Source organism: Eupeodes corollae, chromosome 3, assembly GCF_945859685.1.
Source record: "Eupeodes corollae chromosome 3, idEupCoro1.1, whole genome shotgun sequence".
In the NCBI taxonomy this organism is placed as follows: Eukaryota; Metazoa; Arthropoda; class Insecta; order Diptera; family Syrphidae; genus Eupeodes; species Eupeodes corollae.
This window is the reverse complement of record NC_079149.1, coordinates 68,513,155-68,531,198: the sequence shown is the minus strand read 5'-3', so window position 1 is coordinate 68,531,198 and position 18,044 is coordinate 68,513,155. Positions and strand designations below refer to the sequence as shown.

General features: G+C 33.5%; 1 protein-coding gene across 2 annotated transcripts; it reads right to left on the bottom strand.

The window, feature by feature from the left end:
* Nucleotides 1-726: 726 nt before the first annotated feature.
* LOC129951017 (juvenile hormone esterase-like) lies at nt 727-17,231 on the bottom strand. Of its 2 annotated transcripts, none has more exons than XM_056063006.1 (8): nt 16,875-17,231; nt 8,585-8,786; nt 8,381-8,524; nt 8,164-8,317; nt 1,975-2,160; nt 1,365-1,912; nt 1,010-1,305; nt 727-945 (listed from the first exon to the last, which is right to left on the bottom strand). In XM_056063006.1, the coding sequence occupies exons 2-8, from the start codon at nt 8,771-8,773 to the stop codon at nt 756-758; spliced, it is 1,707 nt and encodes a 568-aa protein (XP_055918981.1). In that variant the 5' UTR covers nt 8,774-8,786; nt 16,875-17,231; the 3' UTR covers nt 727-755. The 2 variants fall into 2 exon arrangements, with proteins under 2 accessions (XP_055918981.1, XP_055918982.1); XM_056063007.1 differs by having other exon boundaries at nt 16,920-17,231.
* Between the last annotated feature and the right edge of the window lie 813 nt (nt 17,232-18,044).

Below are 18,044 nucleotides of genomic sequence, written 5' to 3'. Positions count from 1 at the left end.
AATGAAAGTAAATGAGTTAGCACTTCCCATAGAGTTGAATTGTTCGAGGGAAGGAAGCAATAACCCACTTTTTTAAATTGCTTTGAAATAATTACATACATGAAACATTGCGTCGGTTCTATATTCGCTCAGCTGTAATTCAATTGATACAAATATTTTTTCTTTAAATATAAATTTCCGGGTTTCTATAATAAACGTTATGTATTCTAATGATGAAGTAATTTTTAATTAAGTTTATTTACTTTCATGATCATTGAATTTTTAAAAGAATTTTGAAAAACATATCTGCTTTTCAAAAAAAGAAAAAAAACCATTAGCTTTGTTTGTTGATGAAACCCAAATTCAATTTTAACACGTCAACTTATCACTTTTAAAATACTTTTTAATGCGTCCATTTAAAAAATACAAACATACATACATAAAAATAAAAAAATTGAGTTTTCTTTTAAACATATTTTTTTTAATTGGAATTAAGGCTTTACAGATTTCGTTATTTTAGGGGTTATGAAAATTAACCATATTAACCATTGTTTTGTATGATTAAAATGAAGCAATTATTTTAAAAGATATGTTTCTGAATTTCTTAATATACATATTTACTTATTAATTCTATAAATAGGGGTCAATTGATAATAGAATGCACACTTAAACATAATACTTAAATAAAATGATACAAATGAAAATAAATAAAGAGCCATGGAAAATTACAAACATGAAAGCATTAAATTGAGTCACATAAAAAATATATTAATAAATCAATTATTATTAAGTATTCTGTCCCAAAGCTTTACTTTGGCAATGTCAAAATAATTGTCTATTTTAACCGAAAATCCGTTTATCGAGTTTTTAATCTCCTTGTACGAACAAATTTTGTTATCATCTGTTTTGCTCATTACTTGACTATTACATTCTGCTAAACTGCTATCACTTGTTCCCTTGGGTCGACTGTGAAGAAATAAAATACTCGTTACAGGGAGTATGTTCGAGGATTTATTTTCAATGGGTATACCCTGTTTTAGCAAATGACACGAAAGTGTCTACCATCTCCTTAAGTACCTTGGCTTCAACTGAGTTCTTGTCAAAATCAACACTGAACAACAAAGGGGAACGGAAGAGGTATATAAGATCATCACAATGCACTACGCCATAGTTATTGAAGTTTCCGGTGTATAATGTTGAATAAGAAAATGGACCACGGTAGTTGAATCGGTAGAGGAATACTGGATTATTTTTAAGGTCAGCTGTTTCAACATACTGTTTTATATTTTTATAAAACGGCTGCACAAAAGCTCGATCAGTGATCATCTGAAAGGAAGTTTTGATTATTTTACTCAATTTAAGCAGCACGTTGTATATTTATGTACATCAACGAAATTTTGAGTAGTTTTCTCGTTTAGTTCGTGGATTCCATAAAAGTAATGATTAATAAGATCATTAATTTTCGAATCGACGCCTTCTGTAAATGGAAACTCCATAAGCTTTCCGATGAAATCGTCGAAATTATTATTGAAGTCACTGCGCAATGTTTCATTAGAGATGATAGATAGGGCTCTAACAGCCCCCTCATTGGGGACCATACCTGTCATCCAAGGCACTTGGGTGTAGCGTCCAGAAGCGATTAATTCAGAAGGGTCAACAGTCAAAAATGCATCAGGTGAAGGTTCTTCGATTACTGGTCGGAATGTTGTCAGAGGATCTACATGCCAATATTTGAATCCATCACCAGATTCGATTATTTTTGTGGCGTCAATTTCTCGCAGAGCTTTTGTGAGTTCTTCTGAACTCATGCTATTTGCATCTGGGATTCCAACAAGTTCAGCTTGCTTACGAGCTTGTGCAAGTGGATTGGAAATTGGAGTAGCATAAGGTGCACCAGCGTTACCACTCATTACTATTGCTCTTTTGAAGAGTCCTGTCAATAAATTTTTGATAATTTATAAGAAATGCATACAAAACAGTGAAGCTAGTTCTTACCTGATGATAAATCACTTAATATGTGCATGTGAACGGATACAGCACCTGCACTCTGTCCAAATATTGTGACATTTCCAGCATCGCCACCAAAGTATGAAATATAATTCTGGACCCATTTCAACGCTAGGTTTTGATCTTTAAGTCCAAAATTTCCAGGCATATTAATATCTCCAGTTGAAAGAAAACCTAGATAGAATAAACAATGCTATTAGTCATTTACTTGATGTATACCTACATATATTATAACAGAACTTATGAAACATGTATTCTATAAGATTGTTGGACTCACATTATTGGTTCGTTTATAATTTAGTTCTTCCCCCTAAAAAACTAAAATAATAATTTATCATGCATCGTTCGTTGTTAAGTTTAGGTTAGGTTAAAGCTGTCCTTGAAAGAGTAGGACATATTTAGGCCAGTTTTATGACGCATTGTGATACCACATGAATCTTGACGCATTCTTCAAAGCTCAACTAAACCAGTTTGAGTCTTTAACAAAACGTGAAAGACTGTTTCTTATAATATGACTGAGATCGTTAAGACCGTAATCGAAGAATTCTCCTAGGTAATTTTTGCGTTTATGAGCTAAAGCAGGACATATTCACTGTACATATTAAGTATCTTTCCTCTTCCTTATCCATACACCTTCTGCATCATTTAAGAATACACCTAGCCGAGTTGCGTGCTTTCCTATTAGACAGTGCCTAATTATGACACCGATTATTATGAGCTTATATGCGATCTGCTAGAAGATAGCAAGCACCTTGAGCGCTTTAAATCTAGTGTAGGCCAGATGTTTTTTGTGAACTGACACGTGGTGATGTTATTCAACCTGATTTTTAACTTCTTCATAGCGTCTTCGATTAGCAATATGTACCGATGTACATGTACCGATTGGTATGCCAGCATTATAGCCAAACGTGGTGGAATGGTTTGTACTGTGCCATTTCTAGCGAGTTCATCTGTCGTTCAGAGTACACAACTCCACCAACATCTTATTTGTTTTTGATCTATCTGTATAAAAGTGGACTGAGTCGCCTTCCAGGAATGCCATATCCTCCCAGAAAGATCTTAAAGGTATACAAATCTGGAAGTTTCTTTCGAATTGCAGTCGGGGGATGGTGTAGTGTGAGTGCTTTGGAATTGATTCTAAGAACTTAAGAACTACGGAGTGGTCAATGCTGTTGTTAACCCACTGTGACGAATCAATGAGGCGTATATCAGAGCTTGCAGCACTATTGGAAAATAAGCACGAAGAAAACTCTTGACGCTGAAACTCTAGCTGCTCATTTTAAAACTCTATTGTCAGCTGAAGGAAATCTTCACACTTTCAGCTTCGTTCTTCAAAATACTGAAGTTGACGAAATCGATGCTCATATAACACCAATGGAACTTGATTTTGCTTTGCAACAATTAAAAAACAATAAAACGTCTGGTATTGATAGAGTTCTTGTTGAATTTTTCAAATACAGTAGTAGAGAATTAAAAGAATATATCCTCGACCTTTACATCTCACTATATGCTGTTACAAATGTTATTTACAAAAAGGGCGACCCAAATCTTGCCGAACATTATAGAGGAATCTCCATTTTAAATTCCCTTAGAAAATTTTTCACCGCAATACTTTATAATAGGTTAGTTGGATGGATCGAAAACACACACAAATTAAGCGCCTTCCAAGGCTTTAGTAAAGGTTTTTCTACTGTTGATCAAATTTGGAAAGTATCACCAGAAATTATCTCGAAAAAAACAGAAAACTTAACGTATGCTTTGTCGACTTTGAAACAGCTTTTGACACTATTGATAGACACGCTTTATTTTACAAACTCTCGAACATGGGAATGCCAAGAAAATTCCTACTGTTATATTTCAATTTTTTCGCGACATCTTCAGCTGCTGTATGGGATGAATTAAAGATATCTGAGTGGTTTGATACTCCTTCAGGTGTTCCTCAAGGATGCATCTTGAGCCCTCTTTTATTTGCCTTGTTTATTGATGATGTTTCCTCCATTCTACCTGGTGGTGTTGTGTATGCGGGGAATCTAATCAAAGTACTTATGTATGCTAGTACTTATAGCTGAAAATCCCTACACCCTACAGCATCAAATAAACAAACTAGTGGCGTACTGCAACACGTGGAATCTTTTTATCAACATACGAAAAACAAAGTTTATGATTTTTGAGAAACGAATGAGCAGTAGAAGACCAGATTAAGTTTGGAAGATTGGCAACGAGCGCCTCGAAATAGTAAATGAATTTAAATATCTAGGTGTTTTATTAACATACTTCTCAAAACATGCAAAAGAAAAAAGCAGAGAAGCTAAACTAGCACTAAACTTAATATGGCCGAAGTTCATTGGAAATATAAACGTTTGCAATGCTACAAAATAGTACCCGTAGCATGATGGTTAGTGCGTTGGACTGTCATGCAAGGGGTCTTGGGTTCAATCCCTGCCTGTGCCACCTTAATTTAAAAAAAATAATTTTCGCGGGTACTCTTGCGAGTAATTGACAAATCCTTCAAGAGTAATTCTTGTCATGAAAAAGTGCTTTTTCAAACTAGCCGTTCGGATTTGGCCTTAAATTGTAGGTCCCTTCCATTCCTGACAACAGAACCCGCACACAGGAATGGTTGAGAGTTGTAAGTCACTAGGCCCTGGTTCACAACGGACTGTTGCGCCACCCCATTTGATTTGAATGCCACGAAATTCAAAGTATTCAATGCAACCATCAATTCATGTATGCTATATGGTAGTCAAGCATCTGGTTTTACTCAATTTGAAGAGTTTGAGATAATTCTTAGAAACTTTTTCAAGCGAATCTTCTAGTTAACTATGCCAACTCCAACGTATGCTATCTATGTAGAGTCAGGACTATCCCCACCAATTATTATAAAAAGTCTAAAACAAAATGCAGATTACTGTATTAAAATCATGGGTAGATTTTAATCAATCTAAATAAACAAATAATGGCTAAAGCACTACTACGAATACATCACCTTTTAAAGAGTGGAAAGAACTGGATAATACATACGACTGCACATTCTCCATTTCAGAAAACAACATTTCGTAGTAGCTTGATCAATTTTTACTTCTCATTTCGAAAATAGATGAAAATATTTTTAACCAGCATCTTAGCAAAGCTTCAACGACCATAGCCAGAACAATTTATGGAAACCTCAACCATCGATTGCAGACAAATGTAGGATATTTCAACATAAATTTCGCTGCCGAAAAAATAAGTCTTATCTTCAAAGCAAGAGTTGAACTATTGAATTTAAACTTTATCCCACGTAGAATGGATCGGCAGGAAATATGCCATATATGCAATAGAAGAGAACTGGAACATGTAAATTATTTCATTGCTGTATGTCCTATTTTGCAGGAAATAAGAAAATTGTTTTTTGAAGAAAGCATAATATCTGTGGATAATTGTATGGGTTATTAAATGGTGCTGAGGGTTGGTCGAAAGTGTACAAATTCTGTAAGCTTGCCCTTTCATATAGAAATAGTTTTTGACATCATTCACACTTTTTGTTTCAAATCACTCAAAAATTGTATATTTATGGAATTTATGAAAATAATTATTAAACTTAAATTCAAGTGGAAAAAATAAAAATAAAATTGCAAATTGCAAATTGAAATTGAAATTAAAATTCAAAATTGAATTTATACAAAATTGTAATTTAAAAACTAATTTATTATGTAACGAATTTATAACTTAATTAATATATCATATTGATTCATATATGTACATACATATGTTTGAAATAATTTACATTTATTTATATAAAGTCATTTCTGGCAGACGGCAAATATTCCAAGTCCGTAAACTTACTACAAATTTTATATTATTTTAAAGATAAAATGAAAATAAAGAATAATAATAGTATCCAGACTTCATCGAAGTCCTCCTTTATTGCAGCCAGGAAAATAGAGTCTCATCCTAGCAGACTTTTCTATAAGAAATGGGGAATAAGAATCAACACCACGAAATCGGAACTAGTCTGTTTCCAAAGATCCAGCAACGGTAGAGGACGATCGGCGACAAGGTGCAGAAGCATTGCAATCTCACTCCCAGATGGATCGGTGATACTAGCAAGACAGCAAAATTCAACCCCCACTCGAGAGCTGTCTTAAGTAAGGCTAATTTGGCACTGCACCGCCTTAACCCGCTACTCAAAATAAGAACGGGACTCAGCCAGCCATCCAAATTACTAATTTACAAGCAATTGTTACGTCCTGAAAAATCCTACGGAGATGCACTTGACTTTGCTTCAACTACCAGAAGCAGAGACACTTCAGCAACAAGAGACTATGATGAAGCCAAAATAATTCCCTTGGACAAGTATCTGTTCCAAACAGCCAGGAAGATAACGGGAGGATTGAACAACCACCAAAACGACCTTATCAGATGGGTGAACTCCCAGCAACGTCAATGTGAACCCAGATATCTGTGTGCTATGGATATACTAAATGAACCTACCATCGAAGAAGGAGATCTTCAATTTCAAGCTGACACAGAGTCAGCTTACCACCGAGGCTAAAAGCCCATCATACAGACAACTGGGCCTGAACACCCCAAGGATTTATTAATTCTTCACTATTTTTTTTATTTTACAGCAGTTACATATATTTTAGTTTATTCTTTAATTTATAAAAACACACAATTTATAGAGTTAGTCCCCTAAGTTCCAACAAAATATTTTGTCATTTAATATTTAATTATAAGTTTAATTTAAGACATTTGTAAATTGCAATATACAAAAAGTTCAATAAAGATAAATGTAAAATGTAAAAAGTAGGGTATCCAGTGCTGCAGATAGGGTCGTGCCAAGCGATTTGCCCATACGTAGGCAAGCTGAACGTTGGTCTTTATTTAATTTGTCGCGGTTTATAGCCTTTTCTAAAGCAATCTACCTACACAGTACATTAAAATCGGTCTGCTTACCGATGTGAATAACCAATGCGTTATTTGGAGTTGTAAGTCCCATTTTTTACCGATAGCTTTGTTACAAGAAAGTTGAGATACAGTAACTTTTTGACTCTTTCTTGTATGTATGTTGCGTTTCCAACATAGTTTTTTGTCTAAAATAAGACACAGATCTTTGCCTCGTCTGGAAACTTTAATTGGATTCCTTTGATATAGAGAGGGCATATGTATATATGGAATTTTGTAATTCCTCTAAAAAAGGACTAATTCGGTTTTGAGTAGGTTGAAACCCAGTCCATAAAGACCAGCCCAAAGTATTACTTTTTCTAAGGCATTTTGTAATAGTTCTTTTGTGGTGTTAAGATGCTTTTCTGAAACGGCTTTAGCAATGTCATTCGTACTCTGAAACCCTTCGCATCATTTACTACCCAGTTCCAGAGGAGAGGGCCAAGAAGACCACCGTGCGGTGTCCCTCAACTAGCAAATCTGCAAGCAGAAGAGTTGCCCAGTTTTGAGTTAATTGTTCTGCTATTCTGCATTACATTAATTAACTTCCCAAGTGAACTCTCTACGTTCAGAGATGTTAGTGCAGACGTGATTCATTTTATTTTGGAGAATTTTGAAAATATTACGTTGATAGCTTGAGGTCAAAAACTTAAATTTTATATAAGACTATTTCCGAGGATTTCAATACACACAAGTACAGTAGATCTCGATGTTTTCAATTTTCTTAAAAAATAAAATATAGCTTAATTATCGAGTAAAGTTTTCAAGCTAAAAACATATTTTCAGTACCGGCTATATCAAATGCAGTTTTATGTATACAGTTCTACCGATATTTTTATAAACAGTGTTCTGTCGAATTAACCAGTTGCTGTCCCCCCTTTAAACAATTCAGCCGCAATGCTTGTATTTCTAGGAATGCACATCAGTTTAACTTTGAACTCAATTTCGGACGTACTGTCAAGTATAGAGATTCTTTTTTTAACCGCACATCGAGAATGGGGAATGCTTTACCCAGCTCTGTTTTTCCCTATCATTTTGCTATTCAAAACTTTAAGACCAATGTGCATCGGTATCTTCTCTTTAATCAATCCCTATTTTCCTAAAGCTCGCACTGTGTTTAAACTTTAAACATGTTAAGGGTATTGATAAACCCTTGAGTGCCCGTTTATTATACAAAAAAAATGTATGGAAATAGTAAAAGTTGCTAGCTTTTATCATAAAATAAATAATTAATTAAAATTTATAACTTACCCAAAGCACCCAAGCGGTAAGCTAATGTCACAAGAATCACCTCCTTAGTGTCCATAAAATATTCGGGTCCATGAATCAGGGGACTTGCAGTTCCGGAAAAAAAACCTCCGCCAAATATATAAACCATGACTGGAACTGGTTTGTTATCATTTTTCTAAAATAATACATTGGTGTAATTCATTTATGCACAGTAAAATTTAAAGGTTCTCCGTCATACTGTAGGTCGGTATATGTTCAGATATAAACAATCTTCGTCCCCACTGACAAATGGTTGAGGTAATAAATAATTTTTTTGAATGCAATCGGGCCTGGCTTTAGTTGCATCAAGAATGCCTTCCCACGGTTTAATTGGTTTAGGATTCTAAATGAATATTTAAATTAAATTAAAGGAGTTAAATTATAATTGAGACCACAAACTTACACTAAATCTCAATTCACCAACAGGAGGCTGTGCGAAAGGAACTCCCATAAAAGCTTCGAATTTATCACTTTGGAAGCCAGGCATAAAAGTACCTTGTAAGCACCCTAAATTTTCAACACACACATTCGGCGTGGCATGAAAACTTTCTAATGTGAACAATAAAATTACGAATACAGCCGAAGATGTCATTTTAAGATGTAGCCTGCAAAAAAAAATAGACATTATATTTTTATAATTTGAATTTAAAGTTTTTATTTTCATTAATATTGTTTAGTATTTGCTTGGGTTTTAAAGTATAGGCACTGAAAAGTTCATAGGTAGATAGCTATGCCAATTACTAAATTTAGTTTTCTTTTAAATCAATTTTAAACCCGATTTTATGAAAATAAACACCTTATCTGTGTCATGTCGTTCTTACTGGAGTCATCAGAAATAAACGACACCAGGTCCAGCTAGATACTAGTTTTCGAAAACGAAATCATTGGAAAAACCTCCATTATCCAAATCGACTCAAAATCGTGGGCTGCACATTAAATAAATAAATAAATAAGGTGTCGCAACAGCTCATAGAGAACCAGGGCCAAGTCACTAGGCCTCTCAGGCATTCCAGTGTACGAGTAATGTCAGGGAAAGAGGGGACTAACAGTTTTTATGCCGAATATTAACGTCTAATTTGGGAAAACTCTTTTCATGACAATTACTCTTAGAGGATTTGTCATTTCTCCGCAAGAGGTAGTACCCGTAAAAAATACTTTTTGTGGCACAGACGGGAACTGAGCCCAAGGCCTCTGAAATGACAGTATTACGCACTAAGCATCACGCCACAGGGACCGGATTGCACATTCGCTTGTGAAAATAAACTCCTGGTGGCATATATGGCGTCAACTTAGCAGAACACAGTTGGTCAAACAATCAGTGTTTTAAATAGGCAATCCTATCGTGTAAAAACCTACATCTAAAACTACTATGCATGTCTTTTTAGTTCCATTTAGTACATTTTATGGTATTCGAAAGCCTAAAAGATAGCATTGAAGTACGATGAGGACAAATATAAAGTAACCAGGTCATAGTTCTGTTTTTGAGCCGATGATAAGGTAAAGTATCTGTTAACATTTAAATTCAAAAACGGTTTTTGTATGTCAAACCACATATCAGCGGAATAACAGTCAGTTTGAGTGTGAAGGGTAGCCTCAGACGAAATAAGAGATTCGAAACCTTTTTCAATATAAATTCAAGTATTATTCTGTAAAAAAATCATCTGATCATATTTTTGTTTTCAACTATACTTCACTACTTTTAAATTTATTAATTTTTTTTTTATAATATATGCATACAAGTATGTATGTAAGTTTTGTATAAAATGATTGGGATGCGACCTAGACTGAAAACTTTCCATCCCGTCCGGTCTGTCGATTTGTCTTATTTAAAACTTTAACAAAATATTCCTTACAATATTTTGTGTGGCATACAAAATTTGATAATAATTTGCGTTTAGTTAAAAATGTTAATTGGGTTTCCCTAAAAATTGTACTAAAATTACCAACAATATTTTACATATATGATGAAATGTTTGATTTCAAAATCTATTTTTTTTAAAAGAGATCTTAAGTCAAAAAACTATTTTTACCAATTTTAGTACTGGTAGCATTTGTTAACATTTTTATTTTGTATGTAAATGAATATACATATAAGATTTTTGTAAGAAAATTAAGAACAGAATGAAATCAAGTCAATACCTTCATTTTTTAACAAAATATCGAAAATCGATGTATAAAAAAAGTGACAGTTGGCTTTTTATAAAAAATGTACTGAATGTTGAAAATAACATTTTTTATAAGATGAAACTAGTTTGAAGTTGGTATCTTTAATTTTTAGAACATTTATTAAGTCGAAAATAATTTTTTACAAAATGTTAGTTTTATTTTTTTTTTGTAGGTATTTAATTTTTGTACAAACACTATTAATTCCATTTTAATCAAAATTTTACCGACTGTAAAAAACGTTATTTTTCGTTGCATAAAATTGCTTTGGAAATAAAATCATTTTTTGTTAGTAAAATATTCGAGTTCAAGGTGACAATTATTTTGTTTCAGTTTTTTTAATAAAAAAAAAACAGTTAGTTGATTTTTTTCATAATTGTATAAAATATCAAAATATGTACATAATATAAAATTCACTAGCGTCATTGGTGTGAAATTTTGGGTTATCCTTTGTGCATTTCCTGCATTATTATTCTGCATAACAAAGTTTAATTGAAGGCGATATTTTATAAATTCTTGAGATAAGGACGACGAAAAAAGCTTCCGTGCATACGCACAAACAGACACCTCTCTTAAAATCTTTTAATAAGATTCAAGGGCTCTTGAAACGTCGAGAAATGTCAATATTTTTAATTCAATAATTTTTACCGATTACAAAAACTTCCTGTGGGAAGTTGATAAAAGAGAAACATAGCTTTCAAAGTAATATATGTAGGTAAAGCAAAAAACCAACTAACTTTTAAAGATTTAAAAAAAAATAATACGACCAAATAACTATGTTTTGTAGTTTTCATGTTTTTTGACCGCCTCTATATGACGTGGTATGTACTCAATAGGCTTATGGCATCTACTTCCTGGAAAGGTTTTCCATTTATTTTGTATTTCAAGTCATATTTTCTCCATATCATAACGCTATAAACAAACTTGAATTTAATTTAAGTAAGTGTAATTTTATAGAACTTTTTAATTTCGTATGTACCATTGACAGGAATCAATTATTTTTTAATTGCGATCTTAATATGTGTAACGTTTTTTATAATACCCTCTTTAGCTATTTTTACAAAACGATTCCTCTTAAAAGGGTTTGTAGTAACTCTAATGTACCGCCATGGTGTGATTTGAAACTTTTTTAATTCTAAAACGATTTATATAGAGTATTCAAATTTGTTTAATATGCTGCTACCAAAATTGAGCGTGCACTCAATTAAGAGATAGTTATTTGTTACTTTTCATATTTAAGATGCAATGTTTTTGGAAAATTCTTTTTAATTTCTATTTCTTATTATTTTTTTCTTACGAATACATATAAAAACATTACTAAAACAATAAACAAACGGTATTATTTAAAAAAAGCTTCATTATTTCATCGCCGAACACATTCAATGGTCCAAAAAATACTTAACAAATATCGGTATGAAGGTACGACCCTAAAGAAACCTGGAAAGGACGAAAAACATCTTTTCTCAACAAGACAAAAGAGTAATTTTAAGAAAATTCAAAGTAAACCCCAAAACGAGTATACCAAACTTGGCGGCCGAAATGGCGACATTTATTGAAAAACCAGTTTCAACCGAAACTATTCGCTTTCTTCTGAAGAATGATTTGAGTTGCTCGAAAAAAAACTCTTTTTTCGAAAATTAATAAGCGAAAACGTTTTGAATTCTCTAAAAAGCACCTCAACAAATCCCAAAGTTTATGGAACGATGTTTTGTTCTCGGACGAGACCAAAATTAATTAAGTTAAATTCAATTACATATATGTTATAATCTGCATGGTTTCGTGAAAAAGTGATCTACAGCTACTTTACGTCCTTTTGTTTAGAAGTTTTGAAAAACGTGGACAAGTCGGTTGTGTATTTACTGATTTTTGTAAAGCCTTTGACAAGTTGTGTCACATTAATTTTAAAGATAGGGTATCCGGATACCTTTTTGTTAGTATTTACGTGTAAAATAACACCTGATCAAAAACAGCTGAGATGTCAAAAAAGGAATCCAAAGGTATTTAAGAATTTCTGGGGGGTGTAGGTTTTAGACAGAACAGCTGATTCAACATATGGTTGAATTTTAAGAAACTCAAAATTGATTCCATCTTTTTGTGTTTGTTGGTAAACAAGAAGATACAAAATGTTAGGTGAAGTTGTGTTTGAGGATGTCCTGTACATAATAGACGATGAAGAAGATATTTGCCTCCGAATTTAGAAGGTAATTATGATCTATTTTTTTAAACTTCAAAATTGACTTATTTCGTTCTCGTTTTGTAGATGACCAATTTGCTAGATCATACCTCCTTTTCTGTTAAACGTAAACCGTTTAAAACTGGGAGATTTCGCAAGTAAATTATTAACGTATAGAATTCCAATTGAGCTAAGAGGAAATTTAACATGGATTACAGATTAATGTTATCTCTTATTTATTAAATTGTTACGCATCTATCAATTCATCGTCGTCTGACGAATCAGTTAAATTATCCATAAAATGTTTTATCTTACAACAATTTTGACTTCGAACCTTAAATGTTTCTTTGCTTTTTGTGAACAGCTGAAAGTTGTTTTTATTTGTTGATAGCTATGTCAATACAGTTATCCAACTCGTGCTTAAAATCCATCTATGTATCAAAGATAAGCTATCTAACACGAGATTCAATGCAACCCAAAAAAATTCACATATTCGTTTGATAAATGTCATTAAAGTACAGTCTCTGTATTTTCTGAATAAGGTGTTATTCTTTTTTATTATATTATTATTTTGACTACATAGTTAAGAATAGGATCCTTAGATTCATAAAGAGATTCGGTCGCGATTTCCAAGACCCTTACGTTCTTATGCTTTGTTTCAATTGTAAGACCTATACTTAAATATAGTTGTAGTATATTCACCTTACTACTCCGTTCATATAACAAGACTTAAAGCAATTCAGAAATTATATATGCGTTTTTGCCATCATTTCCTTCTATGTTCACATGAATATACACTGCCACCTTAGTCTCAAAGGCTCGTTTTAATTAACTTTCCAACACGCACCAGTCATAGAAAGTATTTGCAATTTTGTTTTATAATTGGAATTATTAATGGGTCCATCAATTCTCTCCTCCACTGGGGTTTCCACCTTGTTGTAGGGGAGGCTTACGCTTAAATTTTAAGCTGATCAGCTGTAGATTTTTATTCCTTAAGTTCTCAGCTGATCAGCTGAGATTTTTTTTTGCACAGTGTTGTCAGCGTCATACAAAAATCACTGAATGACAAGGAATACACCCTTGCAACGTTCTTAGATATTGGGGGAGCCTTAAATAACGTGAAGAACGAAACAGTAAAGCAAGCCTTGGACGACCACAAAGTCGAAAAGGCAATAACACAGTGGATAATGTGTATGCTCAGAAAGAGACAAATTAACTCTGAGCTAGCGGAAGAAAGGGTGAGAGTAACCACATCCAGGGTCACCCCTTAGGGTGGAGTTCTCTCACCGCTACTTTGGGTTCTTGTCATGAACGGCATACTGTCTAAATTGAAATCAAGTGGAGTAAGTATAAAAGCCTACGCTGATGATCTTGCATTACTAGCGACTGGCAAGTCCCTACCCACTATCAGTGAACAAACCGAATACGCCCTCTCGTTGGTAAGCAAATGGACTAGGAAATGTGGTCTGTCAGTCAATCCAGCTAAAACAGAACTAGTGCTATTTACTAACAAGCGCAAAATACCTGATTTTAAAATACCTTCAATTGAGGCCGCCCTCCTAAAATCTCTGATCACGCAAAGTATCTCGGTGTGGTCTTAGATATAAAAACTAAACTGGAGCCTGAACACCAAAGATAGACTCAAAAAGGCATCGATTGGCTATTACTCCTGCAATAGATTTTTCGGAAAAAAATATGGGACCAAACCCTAAAATTATCAGATGGATGTATTCGGAAATAATTAGACCAGTACTAACCTATTGTAATTTGGTATGGTGGAAAGCTTTTAAAAAAAGCACGAACCTGAAAACTTTGACAAAAGTTCAAAGACTTGCATGCACTGGCACTACGGGAGCAATGAGATCCACTCCAACTGCGGGACTGGAAGTTATACTCAATCTAATTCCCCTAGAACTCCTTGTTCAAGAATCTGCTGCCAAAAGTGCATTGAGACTTAGTCAAACTAAAGTCTGGATAAACAGTTCTTTAGGACATGCTCAGATCCTTTATAAAGTTATGGGTCATAGTACTACAACAGACTATAAAATACCCGAACTTGATTTTCATAAACCATTCTAGGCTGCCATCCCAAGCAGAGAGGAATGAATAGATAATATACCATACTCCAGTGAGTCGTCATACTGATGGCTCTAAAATGGACACTGGTGTAGGGGCAGGCTTCTATTCTTAATCTCTTAAGCTAACCGCCTCGCTTAGGCTTCCAAACTACAGTAGCGTTTTCCAAGCGAAGGTCCTGGCAGTGACAACAGCTGCTAAAAAGGTATCAATGATGGCGATACCACGAGGTGATATCACCTTTTACATTGATTGCCAAGCGGCAATAAAAGCGATTACTGCAATTGAGGTAAATTCAAAGCTTGTTTCATGCTGCCGCGAAGAGCTTAAGGTTCTTGGCGCACAGCACAAATTTAGACTCTGCTGGGTATCAGGCCACAGCGATATACTAGGCAACGAGAAAGCCGATGAATTAGCAAGATTAGGGTCAATGCTTGACGTAAGCCAAGCTCAGCTAGTTAGCATCCCTACCTGTTAATTAAAACAGGAACCTTCTTGACACCTACGGCACTGCAAGAAAGATCTAGCCCTGTTTTGACGAACAAAGAACAAAATGAATTATGCAGTTGCACAAAGGATCACTTCGATCTCTTGTAAGCATAATCACCGGACATAATCTGTTAGGTTATCATATGAAAAAGATGAGAATCAGTTCAGATGATCTATGCAGAGGATGCGGTGATGAGGAGGTGCATGAAGACACTCCGCACTTTCTGTGTCACTGTCCCGCACTCTCACATCAAAGGAAGAAACTGCTTGGCAACTATTTCTTGGGGGATTTAGAAGAATTCTCTAGTACGCCAGGTAAAAACATTCTGAACTTCGTCAAAGCCTCTAAATAGCTTGACTAACTGAACACATAGGTTTTTCTTATAAGCTTCAGTAGCAATACTCACGGGTATCACAATGGATCTGTATTGATCTAAGTGTGACGGTAAAGACATTAACTGTCAGCCCCTCAACCTTACGTAACCTAACTCAGTTAAATTAAGGTTTTAATAGAACAAGTATAAGACTATAGCAACAATTGTGCCAGATTGTTTTTCCTTGGTCATGATTTTCATGAATTTGGAAGATCGGTCCAACACTAAACCAAGAAAAACAACACCACACAATTATGGTAGTGCCTTATGCGCGTTTCAATTTTTTTTGTACCACAGCTCTTTTCCTTGACGTTTAACATTTCTTCCGCAGGCAGATTCAAGAGGTTAATTTTTGTTTCATCATTCCAACAAATGGTGGTGAAATATCATTTCTCTGCCAAAGTCATTCTTATTATTTAAACAAAAAAAAACTGTACAAAAATCCAGATCTGCGAAACTAATACGTACATACATATGTGATCAACAAAAAACTGAACAACGGATTTTTGTACACTATAATTTAACTAATAATATAATTCTTTAATAAAATTAAATTTTGCAGTTCATTTGTAAAACAGTGGTCGCATTCACAAAGCTAGTGGTTTCCTAGGGATTCTGATTGGATAAATTTAATTGCAAAAGTAAAAATTTCGGCTACAAAGTTACACACTGGTTTTGACGTTTCACAATCAGCTGCTCGGTAAGGACCCAAGAATTCAAAATGAAATGAATCTTTCAGTATTTAAATACAAATTTTAATCAATTATATTAGAAACAAAAAACATTTTAAAGTTCCGAAAACACACATTTTTTATTTTATATATTTGTATTTGTGATTAATATGCAGTTTCAGACTGATTAGTGCAATTTTGCATTCACAAAACTAGTTGAATTTTGACTCCGAAGTCATTAGATTTGTGAATGCGCCTAGTGTTTTACTTTTATCAAAACTATGGATGGCAGTGTCAAAAAAATCATATTAATAAAGTTGTTCTTATAATCTTCTTTATAAAAGACTCCATTTATATTTCTTTAAATACATTTCTTGTCCATGTTATAATTTGATAACAATAATGAGTAATAATAACATAATTAATGTTTAATTAAAACCCATCTTCTTAATCAAAGTTTGATAAGAAGATTAACATCTTTGTGATTCCACATTAAACTATTTAATCTTATCACCACTATAAATACAATTTCATAGACATTAAATCTATTAGTAAATCATCAGACAATAATTATTTACGATTAATATTTATAGTTAGGTACTTGAAACATTTTTATCTCCTCAAACTGACCTATAGAAAACTAAACGTTATATTTCCTCGTATTTGCCAAAGGTCTTCAAATACATTGTATATTAAGATGCTCTACCACAAAGTAAACACAGGCGTTTAATATTCAAATGAACTCACCTGTTTCAACTTTTAATAAATGTTATAACTTATTAACATACGTACTTATGAACATTAATATATGTATGTATAAATATGATGTGTTTGCTTCAAAGGACAGCCTTAATCTCCGCGCCGCGCCGGTCTTCAATTTATTTTGTTTTTAAAATTAAGTTGCGGCACTTTGGGATCACTTGGTTATCACACAAAAGAAATTTTGATAAAAGTTTTTGAATCTAATTATTTTGACAATGAAAAAGGGGGTACACGTGAAGAGGCGTGTGACGCTTTTAAAACGTTGACAGTTACAAGATGATAAAAGAGAAGAAGCCAAGACGTTTTAATGGTTCGAAAGCAAACACGCAACTGACTTCTTCTGAATTTTGTGCCGGGTATTATATTGAAGTATTTTGTTTTCGCACAACAATATCTATAGGCATTACTTGTGCGAAATGATGTTTGGACTGGGAGGGGAGGGTTGGGCCTAGACTTGAAGCTGTTTATTTGAATTGACTATACGGGTGGTTATTTTTGAGGCCCTTGTCTTGTAGACCTTTATCTCATGACTTTGACCAGTAAATGTGATTGTTACTCTTCTTCATTACATTAGGGCAGCTTTTACTCAAAATTTGTTAATAGCACAGGGTGGTCTTTATTTGAAGTTTTCTCGTTTCCTGCACCACAGTTTTACCTGCTGAAGCGAATTACTTAATAATTTCTTTAAAAAAAAAAACAGAAAATTTTCATGAACAAAGTTAATGATGCAATAGCTTGAACGATCTTAAATAAGAAAAAGAATGTATTTTTGTATTTTTACGTTCCACCTTTAAGACGAAAAAGAAATTAAAAACGAGTTATTTTTTAAATGTATGGGAAACATAATTTTCACATTGTAATTGCATATATACCAACAAAATTTTATTTTTATTGACTTTAAACAGATATTTTATTTATTTATTTATTTATTTATTTTTTAATTTTCACAATTTTAAAACTTTTTGACTGCTAAATAATGCCACACCACCCTGTTTGAGTTTATCAAAAGGGAAACACTTGTTTTTACCGCAAATTATTTCAAACAGTAATCAATTTTAAAAGTGTTAATTTATCGACATCGTCGGAGTTTCTATGGGACTTATCAGAATACCAAGACGCAGTTCATTAAGAGCTACAATTTACTAAATCAAATGA